Source organism: Balearica regulorum, chromosome 10, assembly GCF_011004875.1.
Source record: "Balearica regulorum gibbericeps isolate bBalReg1 chromosome 10, bBalReg1.pri, whole genome shotgun sequence".
Taxonomy (NCBI): Eukaryota; Metazoa; Chordata; class Aves; order Gruiformes; family Gruidae; genus Balearica; species Balearica regulorum.
This window is the reverse complement of record NC_046193.1, coordinates 14,091,563-14,115,941: the sequence shown is the minus strand read 5'-3', so window position 1 is coordinate 14,115,941 and position 24,379 is coordinate 14,091,563. Positions and strand designations below refer to the sequence as shown.

Sequence of the window (24,379 nt, the reverse complement as noted above, 5' to 3'; positions counted from 1 at the left end):
CCTGGAGGTGCTGCCTTGCTGTTCTTTCCCACAGCATGTCTTGCCTTGCTGGACTCCTGCCCCACTTCAATTTCTGCTTGCTAGAGCTTGTGCTTTTACAGCAGCAGTACTCTGGTCTCATGCCATTTTTTCTTTCCCTATCTCCCCAACCCCTTGCAGTGGGAGAATCACAATAAAAGCCTACAGCTGGAGGCACAGACATACCAACGAATCCAGGAGAAAATCCAAGAAAGAGTTATGAACAACTTGGGAACATGGATAGACTGGCAATACCTACAAAATGCTGCAAAACTACTTGCAAAGGTGGGTGGTTCTGTCTTGTTTGGCACAGAGAAGAGAATACACACCAGAATGCTAAATTCACCATACCAAGTGAGGAAGGGAATTTAGGGATTGTGGGAATTTGGGACACTACCTCTGGTTTAGGACATGAACTAGCCAAAAATCATCTGGAAGTGACCTCTGTGAAGTTATACTTTAACTGCACAAGTTCTTCCAAGGAAGGTGTAGGAAATCCCACCGTGAAGTGTCCAGTTGTCCTTCTCGGAAGGTCGCTGCTTAGCCTGTGGTGGTCACACAAATGTGACAGTGCTGACTTCCAAGACTGAGGCTCTTGTCCTTCTTTTCTCTCTCTTCCTCCCCCTCCCCAACAGTGTCGTTACACCCTGCAGTACACGTATCCATATGCCTACTACATGGAGTCTGGTCCCAGAAAGAAACTGGTAAGATATTTTGCTTTTTTCTTTTTTTTTTTTTTGTCTGATACCTTTTTGGGGTGTAGCTGGCAGCATGCTGGGTTGAATTCCAGAGCTTGGCAGTGTCTGACATATTAGTCCTGAGTTTGAGGTAAGGACAGGACAAATAATAGGTGATTTTGCACCTTTCCTCTTCACTTCGAGTTGACCAGCAGCTCAGTCCTCTGACACATTACATTATTTTCCCAGGGCACTTCACTGCACTTTCACTAACAAGCAATTTATCCAGAATGTTTTGAGGCTGGAAGTGTGCGTTTGTTCCTTGGTAAGACTTATCACAGTGCTGTGGGCCATATTTCATGTGAAGAGCTGCTGGAGGATAGCTTTTCCAGCCTTGAATCAGGGTGTAGCTTTGCTTTTTATTCCTGCTGTAAGTTCCTTGCTGGCTTGGTACATCCCATAGTCTGGACATGTCCAAAAATAGCCCTAGATTCACTGAAGAGGTTGTTTCTTTGATTCAGTTCTCCAGTAAAATCTGTTCTCCAATCTCTCCCCAAGCATAATACATATTCTCTGAAGTTGTGGACAGATGTTCTCTTCTGGATGTGACTGTGCCAGCAGAACAAGTTGCTGCTCCCAGCAGTGGTTAACAATCCCTCTGCTCTGCCTGCAGAACTGCTCACGAGAGCATTGCATGACCCGCTTATGGCAAAATGAGCTGAGTTAGGAGATATTTGTCACTTGCAGTGTTTTTAGGCTGACTGGTTAATTTTGAGTGATGCAGGCTGGGGAGTGCTTACACAAGAAACTCCTGGAAGGGGTGATGCTGTCTAGCTGAAGGTGGATAAGGAGGAGGCACAAACCTGCTCTGGCAGCACAGCTGTCAGCAGGACACCTTTGTCTGCTCATCAAGTATAGTGTGTGGTATGAAACTGCTCCACTAAACTTGTTTCTTGTTGCTGTCTTTAATTTCACTCTTTGCAGTTTGAATACCAGCAGGCCCAGCTGGAAGCTGAAATTGAAAATCTCTCATGGAAGGTGGAGCGAGCAGACAGCTATGACAGAGGGGTGAGTGTTCTGCTTGCTTGAGCCTTCTGGGCAAATTTTGTTTGTTGGGCTTAACACTTCTGCAGGAGTGCCAAGGCAGTCAAGTGAGGGTTCTGAGAAACTAGGTCCAGAACCTCACCTTTAGCCAGCAGATGTTGCAGAAGTGGAGGGCTCAGTGCCTTATGGGAGAGGAGGAAGGGCTGCAGTGAGTCCTGCAAACTGAAACAGGACCAGCAAACCTCTGGAGGAAGCTGCACATAGCTCTCTGGTGAAGAGCAGATTCCTTAAGCGTATGGCTCTTTAGACAAAGCAGGAGACAGGTAACTGCAGAGGGAGCCCACGTCAAAGGGAAAAGGATCTGTGATCTGGTGATCCAGAGTGCGTGTGAAGGGTGAAGGTTGGTGCTTCTCAGGCTGGAGCTTAGTCTCTCCCTAAATAAAATGAACTCTTCTCTGCAGAATTCATGCTAACAGTTTCTACCTTCTGTTTTACCAGGACTTAGAGAATCAGATGCACATAGCAGAGCAGAGACGGAGGACCCTGCTGAAAGACTTCCACGACACATAAAACAGGAGGAAGTGACAAAATGCAGGGGTGAGAGCAGCGAGTGAAGTGATGGCAGCTTCACCGGGATAAACAGGCACTGCCTCTGGGAGAACATGGCCAAGGACAAAGCCACCCCTCCCCTTGCAAGTCAGACACATGCAAACACCACATCTTAGTCCAGTTTGTTCTCTTATCTTTCTGTTTCTGCCAGGCTAGAGGCCAGAGTTCAGATTGGCATATTTCCTGGGACATTTCCCTCCTGCCCTTGATGGTTTCAGAAGGGGAGGGAGTTTTTCTCTGAATGGCTGTTAATAGTATTAGATCATTACAATTTATGTAATTTTCAACGGTTGTACAATTATACAGACAAACCTTAGAATAACACACAACCCTTTTTAAAAATAAATTGGCAGTGGAGTGTTTTTCCTTAATCTGCTTGTAAATTTAATGGGCTTTTCCCCCTCTCCCTCTCCCTTCCTCTGACCCAAAAATCCTCCTAGGCCCTGAAGGAGTTTACGCTACAAAATATCTCAGCTAGATTTCCCAATGTTGCAGGGCGCTGTAGCATTGGCATTGCACGAGGAGAGTGGCTGGTGTTAAGAGTGGCTGCTGCTGTGTCTGACCTAGCAGTACCAGCAGTGGCCATGATTTAGCATGATTACATGTGATACTACTTTTCTTGTAAATCAGCTATGCAAAATCCTGCTACACAAACAAAAGCAAACAGAGGAATTGTAGGGGAGAGACCAGGTTAATACTGGAGGATATGCCTTGAGTCAGGTTAGATTCTGCATTTGATGAATTTTAGGTCTTCCATATAGATTTTTGCTTTACTTGTTTTTGTGGGAAGGGTGTTGTATTGCCAAAGTGAGTGATGAGGGAATAGTAGCATACAGTTGTTAATGAAGGCTTGGGGCTTTCGCAGAGTGAAACAATCCATGTTAGACCAGTGCCATGCAGCCTGGTAAAGATTATTTGTGCCTGCTGGGTAACATGGCTGAGAAAATGTGATCCCATTCGTCAAGGTGAGACTAAACACTGCTACATGATGAGGAGGAGAGATTGTGTACAGCACGCTCCCTGGCACACGTTGGCAATGTGGACGGGCGCTTGAATACAGGTGTGCTGCTTGTGCAGAGCCTGCATCAAGCCAGGCAGAAAATTAACTAGCAAAATTAATTTATTTGTATATTGGTATTGATACTGGTGGGGACTTATCAGAAAATTGATTGTTAGGAGCATGTGGAGCTTTTTTATTAACATTCTTTTTTCTAATGTAAAATATACACTAAAATAAAAATATGAAAACCTAGTTCATCTTAATAGGGGTTAACATGAAAAAGGTTACTTAAATGCTGATGCTTGCCTGTTTGCTACAGGAAGCAGGCCACAGTTCAGATTTCACAGGCACGTATGTCACCGGCACCAGGAACATGTTGTTTGCAGCCACTAAGGTGGAGCTGGAATCTCTGATTTGAGGAAATCACCTCTGCAGGGAACTCATGGGATTCTCTTCCATGCTGTACGTGGAAGAGTTGCCTTTGATGCATCCCTGTATACTCTATTGCTCTTGTATAATGTCACTTGACAAAGATTAAACTGGAGAGGGGGAGAAAGTGCTAAATTCCTGCATGTCAGAATAAGCTAACTCTGCTGTTGGAGCCTTTTTCATGTACCTGTGGCATGTGAGCCAAGTATTTGCAGCACATATAATTGAACAGATTTTAACAAGAGCGATGCATCAGTTTGAAAGAGGAGTAGCTGTCATACGAGCTAATCTTGTGGCCGTGCTTGTTGTGCACAGCAGAAATTTTCAAACTGAGAGGCCTTTTCCTTCCTCCCTCCCTTCTCTGGTATGGGATGCATCCTCAGGGAGCGGGGGGAACGTACTGCCAAAGAGCTGCTGGCAGCAGAGTGGGGTTACAACAGAAGTGGCTGAGGGTAGAACAGGGCTGCAGAGAGGTGGCTGGAGCTGGGAAGTGGGGCAGGGACAGGGAGGGAGTCCGTGGTTCTGGGAGCAGTGCTGCTTGCTGCGCGAGAGATCTCTGTAACCACGGCTCCTTGTATTCCTGCTCTGTTCAGGCTGGAGCCATAGGAGTAGGTACGTCCCTGTTCCAGCCACTGTCTCCTGACTTCATTCCCTCCTCTGCTCCCAGCAGCAGCCTCTTTGTGCCCTCCTCATGATAGATCCTGGACGTCAGTCCCTTCCTTCCTCTCCCCTTTGTCAAAGTCTGGGCACAGGGGGTGGGTAGTGCGGGGGAAGCCTTGCTGAGACCCTGCAGTTTGCAGTACGTAGAACTGGTGTTTACATTTTTAAAGAACAGTTTAATGTGTAAAGTACTAGTTAGGATAAAAGCTGGTGTTCTTGTTGTCTAAATGGTACCTGTCATAACACCTAACCTCTTTGCAGAACAGGTATGTGGAGTTTCCTATTCCCAAAGAGCTCCCACTTCTGTTACATAACTGTCCAACTTTGAGCTAAATGAAAACAGGGTTTTGTCTCTCTCCCTCCCTCTCCCATGCCCCCACAAAATGCTTTCCTATGAATCCTTGTTTGTAAACAAGCTAGACCATATAGCTGTGGCCAAGCTTACTGAACAGACTGCTGAGATGCTTGGCTGAGGAACAGTAACAAATATTGCACAGTGCGCCCCCTAATTCTTTAAAATTCTCTGAAACTAGAGCTTTGTCAGCAGTTCTGTTTATTTTAAAAGAAAAAAAAAAACACCGTTCCTGAAGGTGGTGAAAGTTCTGGTTTGCACGTACAGATCCTGTTTCTATATTCTCTGGGAAAACAACGGGACTGACTTGCTTTTGTAGCCTGGGCAGGGTGACTTCTGCCTTGGTGTCGTACAGACAAATCCTAGACTCCAAGATGAAACCTGCAGAGTGCAGGGACTGTTGGCTCCTTGTGAAAAGTGACTGATGCTGCTTGGGAGGCAGGTGACAGGAAGGAAATGGGACTTCTCAACGCCAAAAGACACGGCCAGTTTTTCCCCCCCTCTATTTGAGTCAGCAGGGTACATGAGTACAAGTGAACAGAGAGTGGCTCAGGAGCTGTTAATTCCAAGGTACAAGATTCCCTTTGGTGCATTACTGCTACAGATGTGGAATGTTTGCTCTTTTTTTTTTTTTTCTTCCTTTTTGCACTGGTCTCCAGTTCCTATGCGCCCCTGACACCTCTCCATCCTTGCATCCGATACTCTTATTTCAGCTTCGCTTGTGTTAGTGCATTGGCTGCCTCATCTCTAATAGTCCTCAGGCTTCCCAGACTGTAACAAAAAGTTTTCTACTGATGACGTAAACTGCATGACTGCTGCTCTGCGCACTGGCGGACGCGCTGTGCCTGTGCGGGGACAGGGGCAGCAGGAGGTTTCTGTACTATAGTCTTGCACTCTAAATTTTAGACTTTTTAAGCGGGTGGAAAAAAAAAAATAGAACTTTATTTTTAAATGAGGCACTTGTTCTGGGAATTCCTTTCCTTGCCCCAGTCTGGTTCAGTTGTGGGATGGTGTTGGTGGGGCGCTGCGCTGTACCCCCGGCAGGGGCTGGGGGGGTCCACAAACCGCTGCCGCCCCTCGCTTTTCTTCGCAGGCACTGGAGAGGGGCAAGGGCGGCGGAAACCGCCCGGGAGACGGTTGCCAGAGGTGTGCCCTTGGTTTATTTGAAATAAATTGTGACTTTCTAACTTCGGAGCTGTCCCGGCTCTTCCTTGGGGGGGGGGGGGGGGGGGGGCGGGACAGGGCAGCGCCCGCAGCCGGACGTGCCGCTTCCCGCCGGCGCCACGCCCACGCCCCTGGCCCCGCCCCAGCGGCGCGGTGACGCAGCACGCCGGGCGGTTGCCGGGGTGACGCGCGAGGCCTGGCGGGCCGGGGGCGCGATGGCGGCGGCGGCGGCGGCGGCGGCGCGGGCGGAGAGTCCCCCGCTGCCCGGCCCGCCGGGGGGCCGCCCGCGGCCCGTCTGCTCGCGGCCCTACTTCCTCGTCCTCATGGTCTTCGCCCACCTCTACGTCCTCAACGTGCTGGGGCTGCTGCTCTTCGTGCACCTCAGCGCCGGCGATACCGGCGGGCCGCCCGCCGCTCCCCCGCCGCCGCCGCCGCCGCCGCCGCCTGCCCGCGCCCTCCCGCGCCTCGAGGGCATCAAGGCAAGGCCGCGCCGGGGGGGCCGGGGCCGGGGCATAGGCCGCGCCGCCGCTCACCGCTGCTCTCCCCGCAGGTGGGCCACACGCAGCGGGTGGAGCTGGTGCCCGGCAGGGTCCACGCCGTGCGCACCCTCAGCCTCAAGCCGCTCCTCTTCGGTGAGTACCGGCCCCGCTGCCTCCCGCCCCCGGCATCCTTCCCCACCGGCGGGGCAGCGGCAGAGACCGGCCCGCGCAGCCGCCGGCCCCCAGACTGCACCGGTAACGGGCAGCCGGCTCGGCGCCTCCCCCGGGGCTGGCTCGTGGGATGAGAGCCCGGCCGTCACCCGGTGCCGGGGCTGCGGGAGCGGTGCCCGGGGGTCCCCCCTGGCAGGTCTGGGAGGTTTCCGCCGCCCGCGCTGCCCGGCCGGCTTCCACCGCCGCTGCCGGCGGGGCGGGGGGGCACCGCCTGACACCCGCCGGGGGGTCTGTCTCACACCCGCCGCGGTCTTACACCCACCCGCTCGGGGGGCAATAACTTCCCCCGTGTTCGCTTCTCCTCCCTGTGCCGCTTTGCCTTGGGGCTGCGTTAAAAAGAGCGTGGGTTTGTTAAAGGTATTTTGATACGGTATTCGCAGAGGTTACTTGTTCTGGATGGCCCACTTAGAAGAATTTGGAAGATTAACCTTTCCAGGTTTTTCAGATTCCCTTTAAAATGCCGTGAACAGACAGCAGATCGCTGAAGAGGACCTGGAAGAACCTGCTCAGTGTTAGGAAGGGACAAGAGATCCCCAAACTTTTGGTAATAAATGGTGATAAAGCAATTTAGTGTTGGTGCTTCAGTGCTGAGGAAATGAGTAACAGGAGAATTGATAGATTTAATGTCTTCCGCCATTTTGCATCCCGTTCTAGATTTATCTTTCTTGCTGGCTGCTCTGATACACAACCACACAACATCCATCTTTCAAATATTTTAAAACCTTCTTTACCTTTCTGTGATTTTTGCTGCGACTGGTGAAGTCTTGCTAATGGCACTCTGTGTTCTGGAAATCCACTGAGAATATACAAATTAATTTTTTTGGGACAGATGATTACAGAATTCCTACTACTGCAAAGTCAGAGAAAACCTGTTGTCTCTGAAAAGATAGCATTGAAAGTCCTTTAGATGCTTTCTCAATAATATACAAAGGGAGGGGGAATTCTGATTCCAGATAGATTATATACACTGAAAGCCTGGCTGTAAATCAGGTTTCTTATTAAACTCCTTTAATGCAGTAAGTAGCTGGAAGAAATATACAAAGTTCTTTTGTCATTTCTACATAGGTGGTACTCAAGGTTTGCAAATTGCTAAGTAGATTTCTGTCTGATGTTCAGTAAACAGACACACCAACCTGGAGCTGATACCCCCTGGCCATCACAAAACTGATGTCATTGCCAGAACCACGGTCTGGGGCAATCGCTCTGCTTTTCACTCCGGAAAACTCCTGTTTCCACCTTCTCTGCCCTACTGGCACCGCTCAAGTAAAAGAGTTGATCCTGGCCTGCCAGGAAGGTGCTGAAGTTGGTAAAAGGCAGATTGGTCCTGGCAGCACTAATCCTACAACTTTTAACTTCTCACTGCGGCACCTCCGTCGGTTCCGAGGGAAGCTTTTCTCCCTGGGGGTGATATAACAGACAGCGACGGACATTCAGCATTTGAGATGCCGCACGAGTCTGTTCTCCTTTGTCCTCAGATAGGCAGTCCCTTATTTAGAAACCACAAGTCGCAAGACGGCTCTTATCTCCTGGGTGAACCTGCCAGGAGCCAGCTCTGACTTTAAAAGACTTCCAGAGACTTCTCTATCTATGCAAACAGTACCAATCTAAATCAACTGGTTTAAAAAAAAACCTAATTTATTGCATCTCCATTGTTTAAATTAGTGGAAGTGTGTATTAACTTGGTCGTGTTAGACAAACCCAGAAGTTGCTAGCAAAGAAGGACTCTTGAATTTCTGGGGATTTTACTTAACACAAGGTGTTGCAGCATGTGAGAGCCAATTTAAGGAAGTGGCTGGTCTCTGATCTTTGCTTTCCGCAGAGCAGGCTGTACTGAGACTCCAGCAGCAGACAGCTCGTTAATGATTTAATGTGAGCTCTGCGCTTTGGAGCATGGCGCTGGGCACCATAGGGGAACTTGTGGTTTGTTTTTTAAATGTGGGTAAGTCATCTGTGTTGAACCCAAGCGTATTTCATGGAGCTATTAAAAAGTCCCTGCCCTATTTTTCCCCCCTCTGGCTACGAGATGTCATTTCTAAAGCTTGTAAGTCAGACCATCTGTGCACTTTTTAGTTAGGAAACACTAGTAATCAAATAATCCTATTAATGGAAAACAAATATCAGACAAAGCCTTTTCAACCTTCAGAGCTTTTATGTATTCTGTTGTGTTTTCCAAACGCAGTCTGTTCAGAAGATACTGCCATTGCAGGGACCACCTGGCAGCGGATTCTGTGAGTTGGGCGGCAGTTTGCAAGACAAGGCAGCGGGGAGGGATAAAAATAGGAAATCTCACCGTGTTTTTCTTCAGAGCCTCGGGGAATAGAAGTAATCACTGCACAAATGTCAGGGCGATGCTGGATTTCAGTGTGAGTGTCTGAGTGCTCGTCTCAGCCCACGCTAAACGTGAAGAGATCTCATCGTGGGTTGTTGGTGTGCTTTACGAGCACAGGGAGGCAATGTGCCTCCATCAAACCGAGTGGCTGTCTCCACAACTGAGACTGCAGCTGTCGTGAACAAGGCAGAAACATGTTTCCCCCAAAAGACGTTTTTCCCCTGATTTCAATCCCGAGTTTAATCCAGCGTAGAAAACTTTCCACAGACAGTGCTTTGTTAGGCAGTAGAAATCCAACTTGTTTTCTCGCTGGGGATTTGCTGTTTTCTGCTCTGTGGTCTGGAGTGTAGAGCTGTAGCTGTGTTTACCCCTGCAGGGAATTACAGTCCCTGCTTACTTGGATGAGAGAGTGAGCTGCAGAGAGCTTGGTGAGACTGACTTTTGCCACCTTTTCTGTCCTCCTTGTGTGCAGGGGGAAGGCCAGACAGATGTGTTATGTTTCCCCCCTCCGTGTAAGAACTGCAGGTGTCTCCTGCTGTGCTGTGGTTGGGGCTCACCTCCGCATCCCAAGCAAAGCTGCTGTTGCACACCAAAGCGGAGGTTTTAAACAGCTGATCTCCCGCCCTGCTTGCTCCAGGCTCTTGTGATATCTTCGGTAGTTCCCCAGTTACCAGAATCTTCTGATCCAAAGATGTTAAAAAATAGTTTTCCCTAGGGTCATGCAGAATCCCTCAGCTATCTTTGCTCTGTGCCTTTCCTGCTTGAGAAAGGCCATTTTCTTTTACCTGTATGGATGCTCATCAACTCTCAGCGCAGCAAGCCAAAGGGACAGCCTGAGTGACTGCTCAAGAGAGGAGTTTAGCATTCATTTTTTAAGGGGCCAGGCATTGCCTGGGTGGTTCCTCTCCCCCTTAATTTACCTTGGATTGTTCAAAAGTAAAGTGTTTGCTCCATTACATCAAAAACCATCTCTCTGCAGTCAAGGAGACTTTCATGTAATCTCTCTGGACCAATAGCAAGCAGGCACTTGGACTGCATCGATGTCTCGGGGTCAAATTGTGAAGCTGAAATGATTATCAACTTTGATGAGGAGAACTAGAAGGAATTGTTATTAAAGGTCTCTTCTAATTTGTGCTCGCCTGCAGAGTTCGGTTCAGTTTTGTTGTGACGTTGGATCCTACACAAAGCCGTCCATTGCAAGTCCTGGATCTGCAGAGCCTTGCGAGAGGAATGTGTTAAATCTGCTGCCTTAGGCTCTGTCTCAGTAAAACAGGGATCTGTAGTGAGGCCCTATCTGTGGACTCTGAATGCTTTGAATAACTCGAAAATATTGTCTGTACATCTCCAAAACACCGACTGCCAGGGAAAGGAGTTTTCTAGCCATAGGGAAGGGAGCAGTTTCTTACTGTTGGAATTGAGATTTTTCAGACCTTCCGGGCAGCCTGTTCAGGGCAGCGGTGATGTTTCCACCTCCGCACCGCCTGGTGCAGGTTCCTGTTCTTCTTCTGCCAGGCGTAGGCCTTGTTCACCACCACTTTGTCACTCTCCACTTCGCCGCTTACAACGAAGACCCCTGCGTGAGTGCCTCTCATGATGTTGTGGACGCAGGTAGCATCTATGTCCAGCCACTGCTGGAGCCTGGCGGGGATGTCGGTTCTGAGGAGCGGGCCGTGCTTCAGGACCTCCACCCTGGAGGGATCCAGGTCGAAGTCCGAGATGGTGGTGGTTGTGTTCTTCCTCAGGATTCGGATTTTCACTGCTGTGGGGGTTGGAAAAACTGCTGTTAGTCCTGTTTACTTTTCATAGCTCTTACCTCCTTAAACACGCAGCCAACGCAAGGCTTTCTTGCTGTTTCTGTAATGTGGTGACGCATCCATCCAAGCTCTTGTAATTGCAGTGAACTTGTAAAAGTTCTCATTTGAGGTTAGTTTCCAGTACTGAACACCATTCTTCTCACTCTGCTTTTCTCATGAGAGAGGCGAAGGCGTATCAGCACCGCTGCATGGGCAGAAACCCTGTGGGAGGCAGGGGCACAAGCACGTGGATGCATCAGCATCCTGGTCTCATGCAAATTACTTTTATTTTTTTTTCTGTGAAGGTTGTGTGCCTGAATTCAGAACAATACCTTGAAAACTTCCTGCCACTTAATTTAGCAGAGCCAGTGCTGCCACCTGCTTGGGCTAGGAGAGGGAGAGTCATATTACTAGAACAACAGTATGGAAGTTTGAAATAGCTAACGTGGAGTTTGCTAAAGTTTTTTATGGACATCGGTTTAAATGTTGGTCTCCGAGGGAACACCAGAGCAGTGCTTGTATTTAGTAGCCACACACCAAAACCAAATTGGAGCCCACAGAAATAAAGCAGGTCTTCACCTTCGGTGCTGCCTGGAAAACAAAACTTTCTGTGCCCTCCTGCTATGTCAAGGTAAGTTTGGACCTGAAAATCCCTGGGATCTGCTGTAAAAGCTGCAGTTCCTCCAAGTAAGTTTGTTATGGCAAAGCCATTTTTTGTGCGTGCCGCTACTTGGCTGCTGGAGGGAACGGCAGCAACTGAGAGGAAGAGGGGGGTTACTCACCAAAATCATTGGCGCAGAGGTTTTCCAGGATCTCCCTGGCAGTGCTGGCCTCCTCCAGCTCGCAGTCCTTGCAGCTGGCTCGGGGCACTGCTGCAACAGAGATTTGGTTATAACACCCTTGTCAAGCTTCACTAGAAAAGGCATAATGCAATTTTGAGATCTGCGAGTGGTGGCTTGCTCTTTCTGAGTGATGCTTCCTCCCGAGCTACCCGGTCCCTGGAGAGACAGCTCAGACTGCCAAGCTGGGAAATGTTAAACTCTTCTTTCTGTGGCTGGGGCAGACGCTGCTTGTCATGCTTTGTTTAGGCTTGTGTGTGTTGCTGCGTGTTAAAGCAGCAATGAAAATGCTTAATGAAGATCTCCTAGTTTAAATGAAACAGTAAAGCCGTCGGTATGGCCAGACTCCATCCAGTGATGCTGAAATGAGGCGTCTGTTCTCCCCGTAGCTGCTGTTGAATGTCCCCCAGTGTTCATCAGTATCTGGGTGTTTAATTTAGCCTTTCAGTCTTAGAGAATTTTTTCTTGTGTAACGCATGTCTGCAGAAGCTCATGCCTCTTTGTGGTGTTTCTTAATGTTTAAAGAGAATGCTTGCAAAACATTTCTTTTTGCATGTTTATTTAAACCCTGGACAGAGCTGAAGATCAGGGCTGCAGCTCCTTGGCTCCACTGGAAGCACATCTCGCCGCTGGAGCCTGCACACCACGAGCTCTCATGCTGTGCCTGAGCGTTTGGCTTTCACAGCAATTTCTTCCCCCTGCCCCAAACCCCGCACGGTCTGATGGCACCCGGGGAGCTAATGAATACACTAGACGAGGGAACAAGCTGCAGTCAACTTCATGCTAATTTTCTAGACATGGTGGAGTTCCCAGAGAGAACAAAACTAGAATTTTTTTTTTTTTTTAAATATAGCTTAAACCCAGAAATATTAGGAATAGAAAGAAGTCATAGGCCCATCCTTTTGAGCTTTCAGTGTTACATATGGGAAAACATACAAAGGAAAAAAAAAAACTTACTTCTCCTGCTTGAGGAATTTTCATCTGTGGAGACTGCCGCGATGCACAGTTCATGATCTGCGGGAAACTTGTTGCAGTTGAGGATTTCGGGCCAGGGGTAGCCGTAACAAGCCATGACGGGTGCGCAGCTTCTCTTGACGGCTTCGCACAGGCTGCGGCAGGGGTAGATGAGCCTGGGGAGGGGATGGGGATTGCGGCATCTCTGGACTCCTGGCAGCAGGCAGAGGGTCAAGCCCTGGCTGCTGCACAGGGCTGTGTTGCACACTACCAGAGCTATTTTGGGGTCTTTGATGTGTTTTGAACATTCATGCCCAGGAAGCAAACAATGAATGAGGACAGGAGGGGCGAGGGATGAGGCTGTTCGATACAGGCTGCTGCCAGAAGCCCTTCCTCCCCCCCCCCCAGGGATCTTCTCTAGTTGTGCAAAGGCTGCTTACCTTTGCCTAATTAGATACCTGTTTTCCTTAGCAGCTCTGTTCTTTGACGGCTGTGCCTCAAAACTGAGGATTTCTCTCTGGTGCTGGCACTGTCGGGCTGAGGAAGCCCCTGCGTGGTCGGGGCGGGAGCTGGGAAGGGGGCTGCAGGGGAGCCGGTGGGTGGCCAGCGGCTCCTGCGGTGGGTGAGGGGGGCGGCCAGGGGAGACGGCAGCGGTGCCTGGGGTGGGAGAGCAGGAAAATCCGGAGGAGGGAACATAATACTTCGGCGAGATGAAATGCTCAGACGGAAGGTCCCTGTTGGATGATCCAATTGCCCCTCGCCGAGAGGGGCAGCACGGCTTCTTGGGGACCGCACTGGTCACACTGCGTGCGTTTTCTCTCGGGAGGCAAATGCAGTTGTGCTCTTGGGGAATGTTATTTGCTGCAGCTGAAATAACTTGTAAAAACATCTTACCTGTCCAAGCAGATTGGCGCAAAGAGGGAGCACAGGAAAATCCTAGCGTCTGGGTGGCACTCCCTGGCCAGCAAGGGCAGCCAGCTGGAAGACTGCTGGATCACTTCTGGCATGGTCTCGTGCTCCAGCAGGTTGGGAATCCTCATCTGGGAGTAGCCGATATCGTAGCACAAGGCCATGCGGTGTGGAATGGGCGTGCAGCTGGAGGATCTCCTCAGGTAGCTCGCCAAGGCTCCTGGAGAGCCCCAGAACAGCAGGCGCACCAGGAGACCCAGCAGCCATGGGCCACCCCGCCTTGAGGGGTGCCTGCCGTGGGCCGTGACCATGCTCGGAGCAAGCTGGGAGCGGGCGAACGGGCGGCGCACCCTGGACTGAGCTGCTCCCGACTGTGGGACGCCTTTTATAGCCTACGAGCCACCTCTCTGTCAATCCATCCTCATTAAGTGTGGCCCTTTCAGAGCCCTCATGGGGAAGACAATGCTCTAATTTTCGTTTGCCAGCGGCCCCGATTGTTTGGATTTTAGCAGGGGTTTGGCTTAGATCAGCAGGTGTGGAAATGAGGGCAGTTGGGGAGGGATGAATGACTTGGCCCATGTGTCTTGGGGCTCTTTCAGCCAAGATTGAATCTCTGTTTGACACCAGTGCTCCAACCCATCCCCTTTCTCTTGCTCCAGGATTAGTCATTATTTCATAAACCCCAATGTTTTCCTCTCTTTTGTTTTTTCTAAAAGCCATCAAGTGTTGCTCAAAGTCAATTAGGAGGCATTTGTTTAGCTGGATCTATTGTTGAGCGGGCAGAGAGATAGGATGGTCTCACAGCCAGAAGTTAACCGTTTCGGAGAGCTGAGGGTAGAGAGGAACTAATTTGCAGCTGTGGAGCCAGGTTGTTTGCAGATGGGATTGGCAGCGCTTAGCTGGAAACCCCCTCACCTTGCAGCCTGCGTGACAGAGCGCGTTTTCCAGTTAACAGAATCTTTCCTTCATTACGAAATCCCATCACTGCCACTGAAGAGCGGGATTGTCCTTCCTCCGACACGTAATTAAGATTCCAGAAGCTGTCATTATTGTAGCCCAGTTTGGGGAACTGGAAATACTGGGGGCGTTGCTTGCCAGCGTGCATGGTTCATTCGGACCTGGTGCCGTGCCATGAGGTTCAGACCGGCCAGCGGAAGCTCCAGCTCTGAAGCATCCTCTGGCACAAGGACCCTGCGCTGCCTGTGGCGGAAATTGTTTCCTTGGAGGGTGTTACGGATACAGCCGGCTGCATTGTGTTTCTGGGGCTTCCCAGGAACATCTCATTTTCTCCAGGGCTAGTTCTGGTCTGTACTTAGCAAGAAGCCAGCTGCTTATTGACAGTTTGAGTTGATAGGGTGGATTTAAGGTCATGGAAGTAATTAACTTTTTTTTTTCCACCCCTTTGAGGATTGCTGCTATAGTGGAGATATAACGTGTCCTTGGCACATACCTGCAGGAGCTCTAAGGGGGCTGCGATTTGGAGAGCTGGACCTTGGGGCTAGGAGCGCTTAAACCTGTCCTGCTTTGGTGGTTTTTCTTTCCCCCTTCAAAAGTCTCAGCAGGTGGTAACCAGATCCCTGTAGCAGTGACAGACATCAGCCAGAAGGATCTTCTCAACCTGCTGGGCCACAGCGTAACTGTGCTGTGCAACGGGACCTTGCCAGCGCTTTGCAAGTGCGTGCCCGGTGCACCATGCAGCCAGATATCTCTTAGCCTTGTAGCTAAGGTGGATTTCTCTGCATTTAATTTTGCTTGGGTTCCTGGTACTGCCTGATTGCTGCTGGTGTCATGCTGCAAAGAAAACCTGGTGATGCCAGGATGCTCCCTGAGTATGGAGCGTGGCATCCACCATGTGCAGTGTCTTCCCCTTTAATATTGCATTTGAAGACCATTTTTAGTGGGGGATCAAGGGAATGAGTGTGAATAAGTTTGGAAGTTGTCTCCCTGCTGTTTGCATTTCATCGCAGAGCTCTGTGCCAGGTTCCCCCGAACGCATTTGGTTTTGTGCAAAGTGCCGCCCTCTCCATGTAAGAGCAAGGAAGCCCGAAACCCTGGCCGTCACCACTGCCCATCGTAAAGGTTTTTGGCCTCCCTTCCTGTAGAGCAGCAGTTCCCAGACTGTGAGCCACATGTCACCTTTGAAGTGATAATACGCAGTGATACGCAGGTGTTTGTTCACTCCTTTGTCCATTGTGGTATCTGCGAGAGAGTTTAAGGGCTTGACCCCTGGGTCCAAACATTTAGGAACTGCTGCTGTAAAAATACCCGCCTCCAGCTGCTCAGGTGTGTGGTGTACGCTCTTTGAGAGCAATTCTGGTAGAAGGGTGGATGTGTTTGAATGTCCCAAACTTAGGCAGTTTCTGAATTTCCCCCCCCCCCTTTTTTTTTTTTAATCTTCCAAGTGGCCTGCCATCAGTATGGGGTCTCATTGTAACAGTTCCTCAGTCTCTGTTGCTGCTCACACTTTTGCTGCAGAAATTCCTGACTTCCTGACAGAGGAGGAGTGCAAGGTCATCGTCCATCTGGCACAGCTGAAGGGGCTGCAGAAGAGCCAGATCCTACCAACAGATGACTATGAGGAAGCCATGGAAATGATAGAAATCAGCCAGATGGACATTTTCAATCTCCTGGACCACAATCAGGATGGGCAGCTGCAGCTCAAAGAGGTAGAGTGCGGGACAGACTGAGGGGGGTTTGCTGTGGGACCCTCTGGCAGGTCTCCTCCTCAGATGGTCTCTTCATTACTCACGTGCTTGGGTAGGGCCAAGCCCCAGTATATACCGATCAGTATTTGCTTAATTTTATATCTCAAGGCTTGTGCTGGCCCTCAGCGTGGAAGTTTCTGGAGACATGTGCAGCAGTTGTCATGCTGTTGGGAGGTAGCAGTGGTCCTTGGCAGGAGATGTGTGTTTTGAATGTGCTGGGTAAAATGTTCCTTGTGCCGTGGGACTCCTCTCGCTGGGTGTCCCAGGGAGGTGAGTTTGTGGTGCAGGCATCGCTTTGTGCAGCCCGTGGGGACTGGCTGTGCTCAGTTGACCAGACATCAGCAAAGCCACCCCTACTAACGACCCTAGAGGGGGACAATGAGGACCTTGTCCACAGCTTTTCAGCAACCTTGCCCTGTGTGGCAGGGTGCATCAGGGCAGTTGCTGGATGTTCAAGGATGTCCCTCCCCAGGCTCCTGTTTCAGGTGGGGCTGGAGGTGTGCACTGTCCTGTGGGCAGCGAGCATGGGGACCTGTGCTGGTGACAACCCAGGGCAAGGCTCCTTTCTCTGGAGGTCAGAGCCTGCTGAGAGCTCTCTGGGATACTGCATCTCTCTGTCCATGTGGAAAGGAAGCATTTTGTTCCAAGCCCTTATCTTGGACAAGTAAAAGCATTCATCAGTATACTTTTATCATCAGTAGCTTTACTTTCCCTTCAAGGGAAAGAGCTGTGCCCCCTTCCTCTCATGACTGGTTAATCGAGTCCCAGCAGTTATTTGCCATGACCTAAACTGGAAATAACAGCACTCATCAGCCATGCACCGCGTGTGGCTGCCAGATGATTCTCACTGCAATCTTCTTTCTGCAGAGACGTGCTGACGCCTGGCTGGCCGGTGCTTTGCAGAGGAGAGCCCACCAGGCCTTGAGCAGCAAAGCTGTAGCGTTTCGTTAGTACAAGAAACCAGTGTTGATCCATTTATGAATTTCAGGTGTTGACCCACACCCGGCTTGGGAACGGCAGGTGGATGACCCCCGAAAACATCCGGGAGATGTACACTGCAGTCAAGGCTGATCCTGATGGGAATGGTAAGAGCAGCTCTACGGGAATCCTTTCGCCCTCAGCACAGCCATGTGAGGCAGAGCAAGAGCCGTGTCCCTGCCCAGGCCTGTTTCTCCAGCTTTGTTCTTCAAAGGAAAATAACACTGCTTTAGAGACCTTGGCAGAAAAGTAAAATCAGTGTAAGCCTCTCACCGCAGCACTCCTGCCCCTCCATCACCAGCCTAGCAGCAGACCAGTTCCACCGCCTGGGCTTGGGTCTTGCGGAAGCAGGACCAGAACACAACTCTGCCCTCCCTCTCCCCTGTCAGACCTGCCTTGGTTCGTGCCCCGCTGTAACGGGACCTTCGAGGTGCGGTTCTGCTCCCGCGTTCTGAGAGACCACTCTGGCTCTGAGTATGTAGCTCCTGTTAGCTGGGCTGCAGGTTTTAAGGTGCATCCCTCACTCCCTTCCTGTTTTCAGGGAGACTTCTGCATCCCTGGCAGGGGAGGGCGGAATAAGCAGAGGTGAGGGTGGTCTTGTTGGTCAGCCTTTGTTGCTGACCCCCCTCTCTGCTGCTGCAAACTCTCTGTATTCCATGAGGCCACTTCTGCCTCTCCTGCCCCTGGTCTCCCAAGGGCTCCTGCTGGTCCGGAATTGCACTCTAACCTCTGCTGCTCTAATTAGAGTGGCCTCAATTAAGCAACTCTCCGTTTCCTAATCAAATTAAGTGAATGCACAGGCTCTGCACGCTGTCTTCTAGTGACCTGGCATTGAGAGCTGCCCAGGAGGAGCTGCTTTGGAGTTGAAGCAGTACCCATGTGAATGCCTAAATATCCGGAGGGCACCCTGTGCCCCGCTCCTCCAAGCTGGTGGCATTCTTGGCAGGGGTAGGCGCGTATGACTGGGTCGTCAGTGGCTTTTCCACTCTTCCGGACATTAACAAATGAAAGGTCCTGTTACAATGCTCCTGGCAGGACCTTGCTTCCAGAGAGCTGCTTCCCTTGTTGTTAGATTGGTACGTGACACCGAGAGACCAGGTCACAACCTGGATGTGGCACTGTGTGGAGTAAGGGGAAGTGGGGACGGGGAGACTCTAGAAATAATAACGGTGGAGAATTTGGTCACTACCATTGGCACCTGAGGAACTGTCCGAGGCTGACCCTGGTGGCACGTCCTTCCTGCTGCCGGAGGGTCCTGTGTGCCCGGGGAGCAGAGCTGGCACCACAGCAGCAGTGGGTTTGCTGCCTGAGCGAGCTCCACTCGCAGCCCGCCATGCGTGCTGGCTGCCAGGCAGCACACGGCAGTGCTCTGCACGCTCCGGTCCCAGTGACCAGGTCCCCAGTGTAAGTCTTCCTCCTTCTCCAGAAAGGCGAAAAAACAAATGCGAGGATTTTACTGAAGGTGACAAAAGCAAAAGTCCCTCCCTTGCTGAGTCTAGTTCAGTCGGAACAGGAAATTCTTGTTTTAGTAGAAACCGCTTTTTACCTCTTGTTTTTCTGTAATTTCTACTTACGCAAGATCATGCTCTTGTATTTCTCACTCATGCTTTGCAATTACACAAATGCAGAAGAACGTACCGCTTGTTGTTTTGGGTTTGGCTTTTTTAAATTACCCTGCAAGGTCTTGTAGAAAATGTGCTCTGAGGTGTCCCACTCTGCTCTTAAAGGTGCCTGTTTAAATATCTAAGTAACGAGTGCCAAGGCTTCAGGTGGGCACAGGCTTTTTAGCTGTGGCATTGCATATGTTAGAACTGTAACTTCTCTCTTTTGATGGATTGGTTTGCGTGTTTTAGGAACTTTTTAAAGTTCAAAATGGTATTTTGCCTGTCCCAGTTCTGACCCCACATGGCAGCTATTGTCGTGACAGGACAAGAGGGAATGGCCTTAAGCTGAAGGAGGGTAGATTTAGATTAGATATAAGAAATTCTTCCCTGTGAGGGTGGTGAGGCACTGGAACAAGTTGCCCAGAGAAGCTGTGGATGCCCCCTCCCTGGCAGTGTTCAAGGCCAGGTTGGATGGGGCTTTGGGCAACCTGGGCCGGTGGAGGGTGTCCCTGCCCGTGGCAGGGGGGTTGGAACTAGGTGGGCTTTACAGTCCCTTCCAACCCAAACCGTTCTATGATTCTGTGATTCTAACAGTTCACTTTTGTAGGTTGCTGTATATCTGCTTTCGTCTGCTCAGCGAAAGGCAAGAGCGTAGCTGGGGTCTGCAACACAGCAGTAACGGGGTGCAGCCCGTGGTGGGCGCAGTGGTGGACCCTGAACGGTGTTTGGTTGAGGAAGGCAATTTCTGCAGTGCCCTCAGCTGGTGGTTTCCCTGAGTACAGGAGACCAAGAACTATTACCTGCACCAGTCAGCCAGCTTTTCCTTTCTTCCCGTAGGTGTGCTGAGCTTGGAGGAGTTCAAACAATTGAATATCCGTGATTTCCACAAGTACATGGGAAGCCAGAAAGTGAAGATGAGTGATTTGGTGCGCAACAGCCAGCACACCTGGCTGTACCAGGGCGAGGGGGCACACCAGGTCATGAGAGCCATACGGCAAAGGTAAGGGCTGGGCAGCCAGGTGGTTGGGTTTCTGTAGGCACGAGGACCACCTGTGCTGGGAGAGGCAGTGGCAGACTTGCTAATATTGACACTTCCGAATTGCGTGAAAGTCTTTGGAGTATAGAGAGCAATGAACGCAGACACGAAATGGGGAGAGGAGGTTTTCATTAGAACAAGAATTTGTATTGTCCCATGGAAAAAGAAAAATAAAAATCAAACCTTTCAGCATTTCCATTCACTTTTGGGAACAGCCCTATAAAACCAAGAAGACTTGGCTTTATATGAAATAATTCGCTCTAATTAGTTAATGAGCTTACTAGGAGAAACTGCCCATTTCCAACGCTGTCTGGGTGCCAGGAGTTACTGTCATTTGCTTTAGTTACTCATGCATTTCACTGAAATCTGTCTGAGCTGTTCAGAGCTGACTTTTTAACAAGCACAACTTCACCTCAAGTAAGCTGAGTTAGTTTAATCCTCCAAGCACACATATTGCAGTGCAGCTCACAGCAGATGGGAGAACCTCTTACCTTTCCCTTCGTCTCAGACTTGGTACTGGGAAGCGTTGAAACCCAGCACGCAGGCCAAATCGTTTAGCCGTGGTGAGTTTCAGATAATTGGCTGGAGACTCTCTTGTTCTTGTGGTGCTGGTCCTCGCCCAGAGCATGGGTGGGTAAAATCTGTCCCAAGGCTTGAAAACGGCTGTTGGCCACTCCTTTTCTTCAGTGCATTCCAGCGGGAGAATGAATGGGGTCGCATATTGCCTTGATTAGAGCAGACTGTGACTGCCACCTTCTCCGTGCCAGCTCGCCAGAGCGCACAGGCCTCGGCATACTGCTTTTACGCTCTTCACTTGGCCGCTGTTCCGAGGACGTGAAGATGTAGCGCTGCAGGAGGCTGTTACAGTCCTCCTTGGGACCGCGTGGTGCCTGGCGGGGCTTTGCCATCCTGCCTGGGTGCCGCGTTCCCCTTGCGCCTGCCCTGAGGGCTTCACCGGTCTGAATTCTCAGAGCTCTGAGTGTTCTTTGGCAGGTCTCGAGAGGTACCTGCTTGCCTTGGGGATGATCTCAGATGTAGCAGCGGAAAAATCCCAGAGCAGGAGGGCTCCGGTCTCCTTGATCACTTCCCGTGCCCCTCTGCCCTGGGGAGAGGCTGCTGAAAAGGCAACAGGGAAAGGTGAGTTAGGTGACAAGAATATTCCTAGAGCTAGTCTCTGGTTCACTCTCAGCAGGGGCCCTGTGCTTTGCTAACTGTCCCTGAGGTCTGTAGGTGGTGTGCAGGAGTCCAGAGAAGCGATGAGATGGCACATGAAGGCTCCAGGGACACACACAGAAGGGGTCTTGCTGAGCAAGCAAAGTCTTCCTGAGAGCAGTCCTGCTGGAGATGCACCCTGCTGGAGATGTTTTGGTTTTTTTTTTAATTAACCTTGATGAGGACTTTCTGAGCTGATGCTAATGGTCCAACAGATCTGTAAGGACCCACTTGTCTCTTGGCATGCTTGCTGCAGCCCATCCGTCTCTCCGGTCCGTTGGGGAAGGGGGTTATCTTTCTCTGGATTTATTTGGTGCTTGGGAGTAGCAGCCAAGTGGGGTGACAGTGCTTTCCCCTCACCTGCTCTGCTCTCCTCTTCCCCAGGGTAATGCGCCTGACTCGCTTGCCCCCCGAGATTGTGGAGCACAGCGAGCCCCTCCAGGTTGTGCGGTACGACCAAGGAGGGCACTACCATGCCCACATGGACAGTGGCCCCGTCTTCCCCGAGACTGCCTGCAGCCACACCAAGCTGGTCGCCAATGAAAGCGCTCCCTTTGAGACCTCGTGCCGGTAAGGTCTGCCATGACACAATCTATCTGGAACGCGCTCGAGAAGGGCTGTGGAGAGCGTTTCACCTCCCCTCGCGTGGGACTCGGTGCTCAGGTTGTGGGCTCTGGAGATCACTGGAGTGAAAGGGTTTGAAGGGGGAGGCGGGCGGATGCTGTGGGTCCACACGGGGAGGGCAGAGTGGTTCTGCAGAGCTGCTGGGCCATCCACACCGGAGGCTGGAAACTCACCCTCACCGTTGCGGGTGGGGATTTTGTTGTCCTTGTCTTGTCCTTGGAGAAAAGCTGATGATGTAAGTCAAGCATCTTGTGATGTCTTGGAGGAACCGCTGTATGTGTGTGGAGGGGCAGGGTACGGACAGCCCCGCTGCGTCTTCTGTTCCACTTGTGTCCCCTGACAGCCACTCTGTCCTGCAGGTATGTGACAGTGCTGTTCTACCTGAACAACGTGACTGGGGGAGGCGAAACAGTCTTTCCTATAGCTGATAACAGGACGTACGAAGAGATGGTAAATGAATCTCACCTACGTGTTACCCCTGGGGAATTTGAGTCCTTCTTTGAACGTCTTTATTCACTGTGGCTGCAGAAGTGGTCTGGGGTGTGAGGTTGGTGGATGTAAGCCTTCATAGCTAGAACGAGAGAAGCTGTGTCCCTCAGAAGCCAAGGGAAGAGGCGCAGGGCTTTGACAGCTGCAGCTCTGCTCGCCCAGAGGCGTGAGGAGTGATCTGTTGGCCTTGCTGCCATAACGCAGGTCCTGCTCGCTTGTGTCTGGGCAGGTTTCCTCAGACTAAGTCTTGGCAGGTATGTTGTGCTCCCATCGGGCAACGTGTTAAGGAATGGGTGGCTGCTCAGAAACAGGTTGTGGACCTCCAGGGGGCTGAAACTGGCTGCTCCGGGTGGGTTGTGAAAGCCTTCTGCTGCCCAGCATCAGCCTTCAGCTGTCCCCGTGGGGCGTTAAGGCAAAGGGCAGGATGATGGCTGGCAGCAGAGGCAGCCCAGTGCGTGCGCTTCGTTCCAGCCCTGTTTGCGACACCTTCTCTGTGGCTTCTTGCCAGTCTTTGATCCAGAACGACGTTGACCTGCGAGATACTCGGAAAAACTGCGACAAGGGCAATTTGCGAGTGAAACCTCAGCAAGGCACTGCTGTCTTCTGGTACAACTACCTGTCAGATGGAGAAGGTACAGGCTTGTTTCAAGACTCGGTTCTTGGGAAGGGTAGGACTGCAGGAGGTGACAGCCATCATCATCTTGCGGTGGCTGGGAGCTCAGAAGAGAGCCAAAGGGTGGTAGCTGCCTGCTAGTGGGAACTGTGGAGTCTGCTTGTCACCAGCTGGGGAGGAGCTTCGTGACTCTGAAAGGCCTTTGTTTGCAGGCAGTAGGTCAGTGGCTCCTGATGTCTTTGGGGGACGGGACTAGCTAGCAAACAAAGCCCTTGGCTGCACTAGCCATCGCCAGCTGCCTTCCACCCCACTGTGCGAGCTGAAACTCCTGCTGGAACTTGGTCTGCAATTCAGAATGTTTCACTGATGTGGTGTTGCCCAAAGGGGTGGGGAGGGGAGGTAGACAAAGGCACGGCCATCAGCTCTGCAGCACAGGGAGGCATGGCCCCCCTGCCCCGCAAAGCTCTGCCACGCTTGGGGCTGACTCCTGCGTTATAGCTCAGCTGCGGCCTGATGATATGTGTCCTTGAGGCTATTTTATCTCATGAAGCGCAGCGTGGTTTTCCCTGACAGCCAGGCTGGGGGATTGACCTGATTCTGCCAGGCTGCTGGTGGGTACGACTCCAGAGTGTTTCGATGGCAGATTTTGAGCAGCGGTGGGAGGAAGGAGTATAGCATCCCAGGTCCCCTGGGGGCAGCCCGCGTTTCCATCTCTAGAAAATCCACAGAGGAGGTCACAAGACCAGTGTTTGGGCTGTTGGATGATAATATCAAGACCATCAGTCTCCTGTAAGAAGAGCCCTATTATGTTTTTATGAGCAAATTGTTCCGAAATGGAAGGCGGCTGCTGATGCAAGTCTGTCACAGAAAAACCATGGGACCTCTGTAAAGAGAGGATCATTGAGAACTGCTGAAACGCCATGTCTGCTATGGCAGCGAGCCTCTGGCTTCCACGGGCCTCCCAGCAGCAGCAGTACCCATCTCTTCCATGGCAGCCTCCCCTTCTGGGAAGAGCTGAGAAAAACAGCAGCCGTGATGCAGAATGCGAGAGCCCCTTGTGCTGAGTGGAGACGTGGAGGAAACGAGCATTTTGCTCTCGGGGAGCCTGCCCTGGTGAACTCCTCGTGGGTGCTAGAGTGGGATAGGACTAAGAGGGAGGGGTGTCAGGAGGAGCCAAATCCTGTAAGATGTCACGGCTAAAATCCAGGCAGGCGCTGCAGGCAGGAGAGCTGGCGTCAGTGTTGACCGGCCGCCCCTCCCCATGCGGTCCCAGCTCTGCCTGTGCTGCAGCACTCCTCGCCACCTCCTCACAGGGCTTTGTGCTCCGCAGGCTGGGTGGGGGAGCTGGACGACTTTGCCCTGCACGGGGGCTGCCTGGTCACCCAAGGCACCAAGTGGATCGCCAACAACTGGATCAACGTGGACCCCAACCGCCGGCGGCAGCTGCAGTTCCAGCAGGAGATGGAGCGCTACGCGGGGGCCGGGGCCGGAGCTGGAGCCCCGGGCGAGTGGACAGTGGATAAGTCCTACAGCGGGGTGCACCTGGAGCTGTAGGGCCGGGGGGTGGGGGGGGGTGGGGGTGCGGAGGGGCCCGGCCGCGCGCACGTGGTTTTTTCCCGCGCTGGGCGGGG

At 51.4% G+C, this 24,379-nt stretch overlaps 3 protein-coding genes across 3 annotated transcripts in view; 2 read left to right on the top strand and 1 right to left on the bottom strand.

Moving 5' to 3' along the window:
• Positions 1 to 5,980, top strand: part of ARIH2 (ariadne RBR E3 ubiquitin protein ligase 2) — a 34,995-nt gene extending 29,015 nt beyond the window's left edge. The window contains exons 12-15 of the mRNA XM_075762239.1: positions 160 to 303; positions 654 to 722; positions 1,680 to 1,763; positions 2,238 to 5,980. Of these exons, the coding sequence (XP_075618354.1) occupies positions 160 to 303; positions 654 to 722; positions 1,680 to 1,763; positions 2,238 to 2,309 (369 nt within the window). The 3' untranslated portion in view covers positions 2,310 to 5,980. The remainder of the gene's footprint in view (positions 1 to 159; positions 304 to 653; positions 723 to 1,679; positions 1,764 to 2,237) is intronic.
• A 128-nt stretch (positions 5,981 to 6,108) lies between these two features.
• On the top strand, positions 6,109 to 24,321 carry P4HTM (prolyl 4-hydroxylase, transmembrane). The gene is made up of 9 exons (XM_075762243.1): positions 6,109 to 6,432; positions 6,504 to 6,585; positions 15,963 to 16,153; positions 17,181 to 17,277; positions 19,612 to 19,774; positions 21,407 to 21,592; positions 22,006 to 22,096; positions 22,644 to 22,767; positions 24,079 to 24,321. Exons 1-9 carry the CDS (start codon positions 6,169 to 6,171, stop codon positions 24,300 to 24,302), a joined length of 1,422 nt encoding a protein of 473 aa, XP_075618358.1. The 5' UTR covers positions 6,109 to 6,168; the 3' UTR covers positions 24,303 to 24,321.
• LOC104634877 (secreted frizzled-related protein 5) lies at positions 8,840 to 13,798 on the bottom strand. Its single transcript, XM_075762258.1, has 4 exons — positions 13,473 to 13,798; positions 12,582 to 12,754; positions 11,568 to 11,657; positions 8,840 to 10,751 (listed from the first exon to the last, which is right to left on the bottom strand). Exons 1-4 carry the CDS (start codon positions 13,796 to 13,798, stop codon positions 10,417 to 10,419), a joined length of 924 nt encoding a protein of 307 aa, XP_075618373.1. The 3' UTR covers positions 8,840 to 10,416.
• Positions 24,322 to 24,379: the final 58 nt, after the last annotated feature.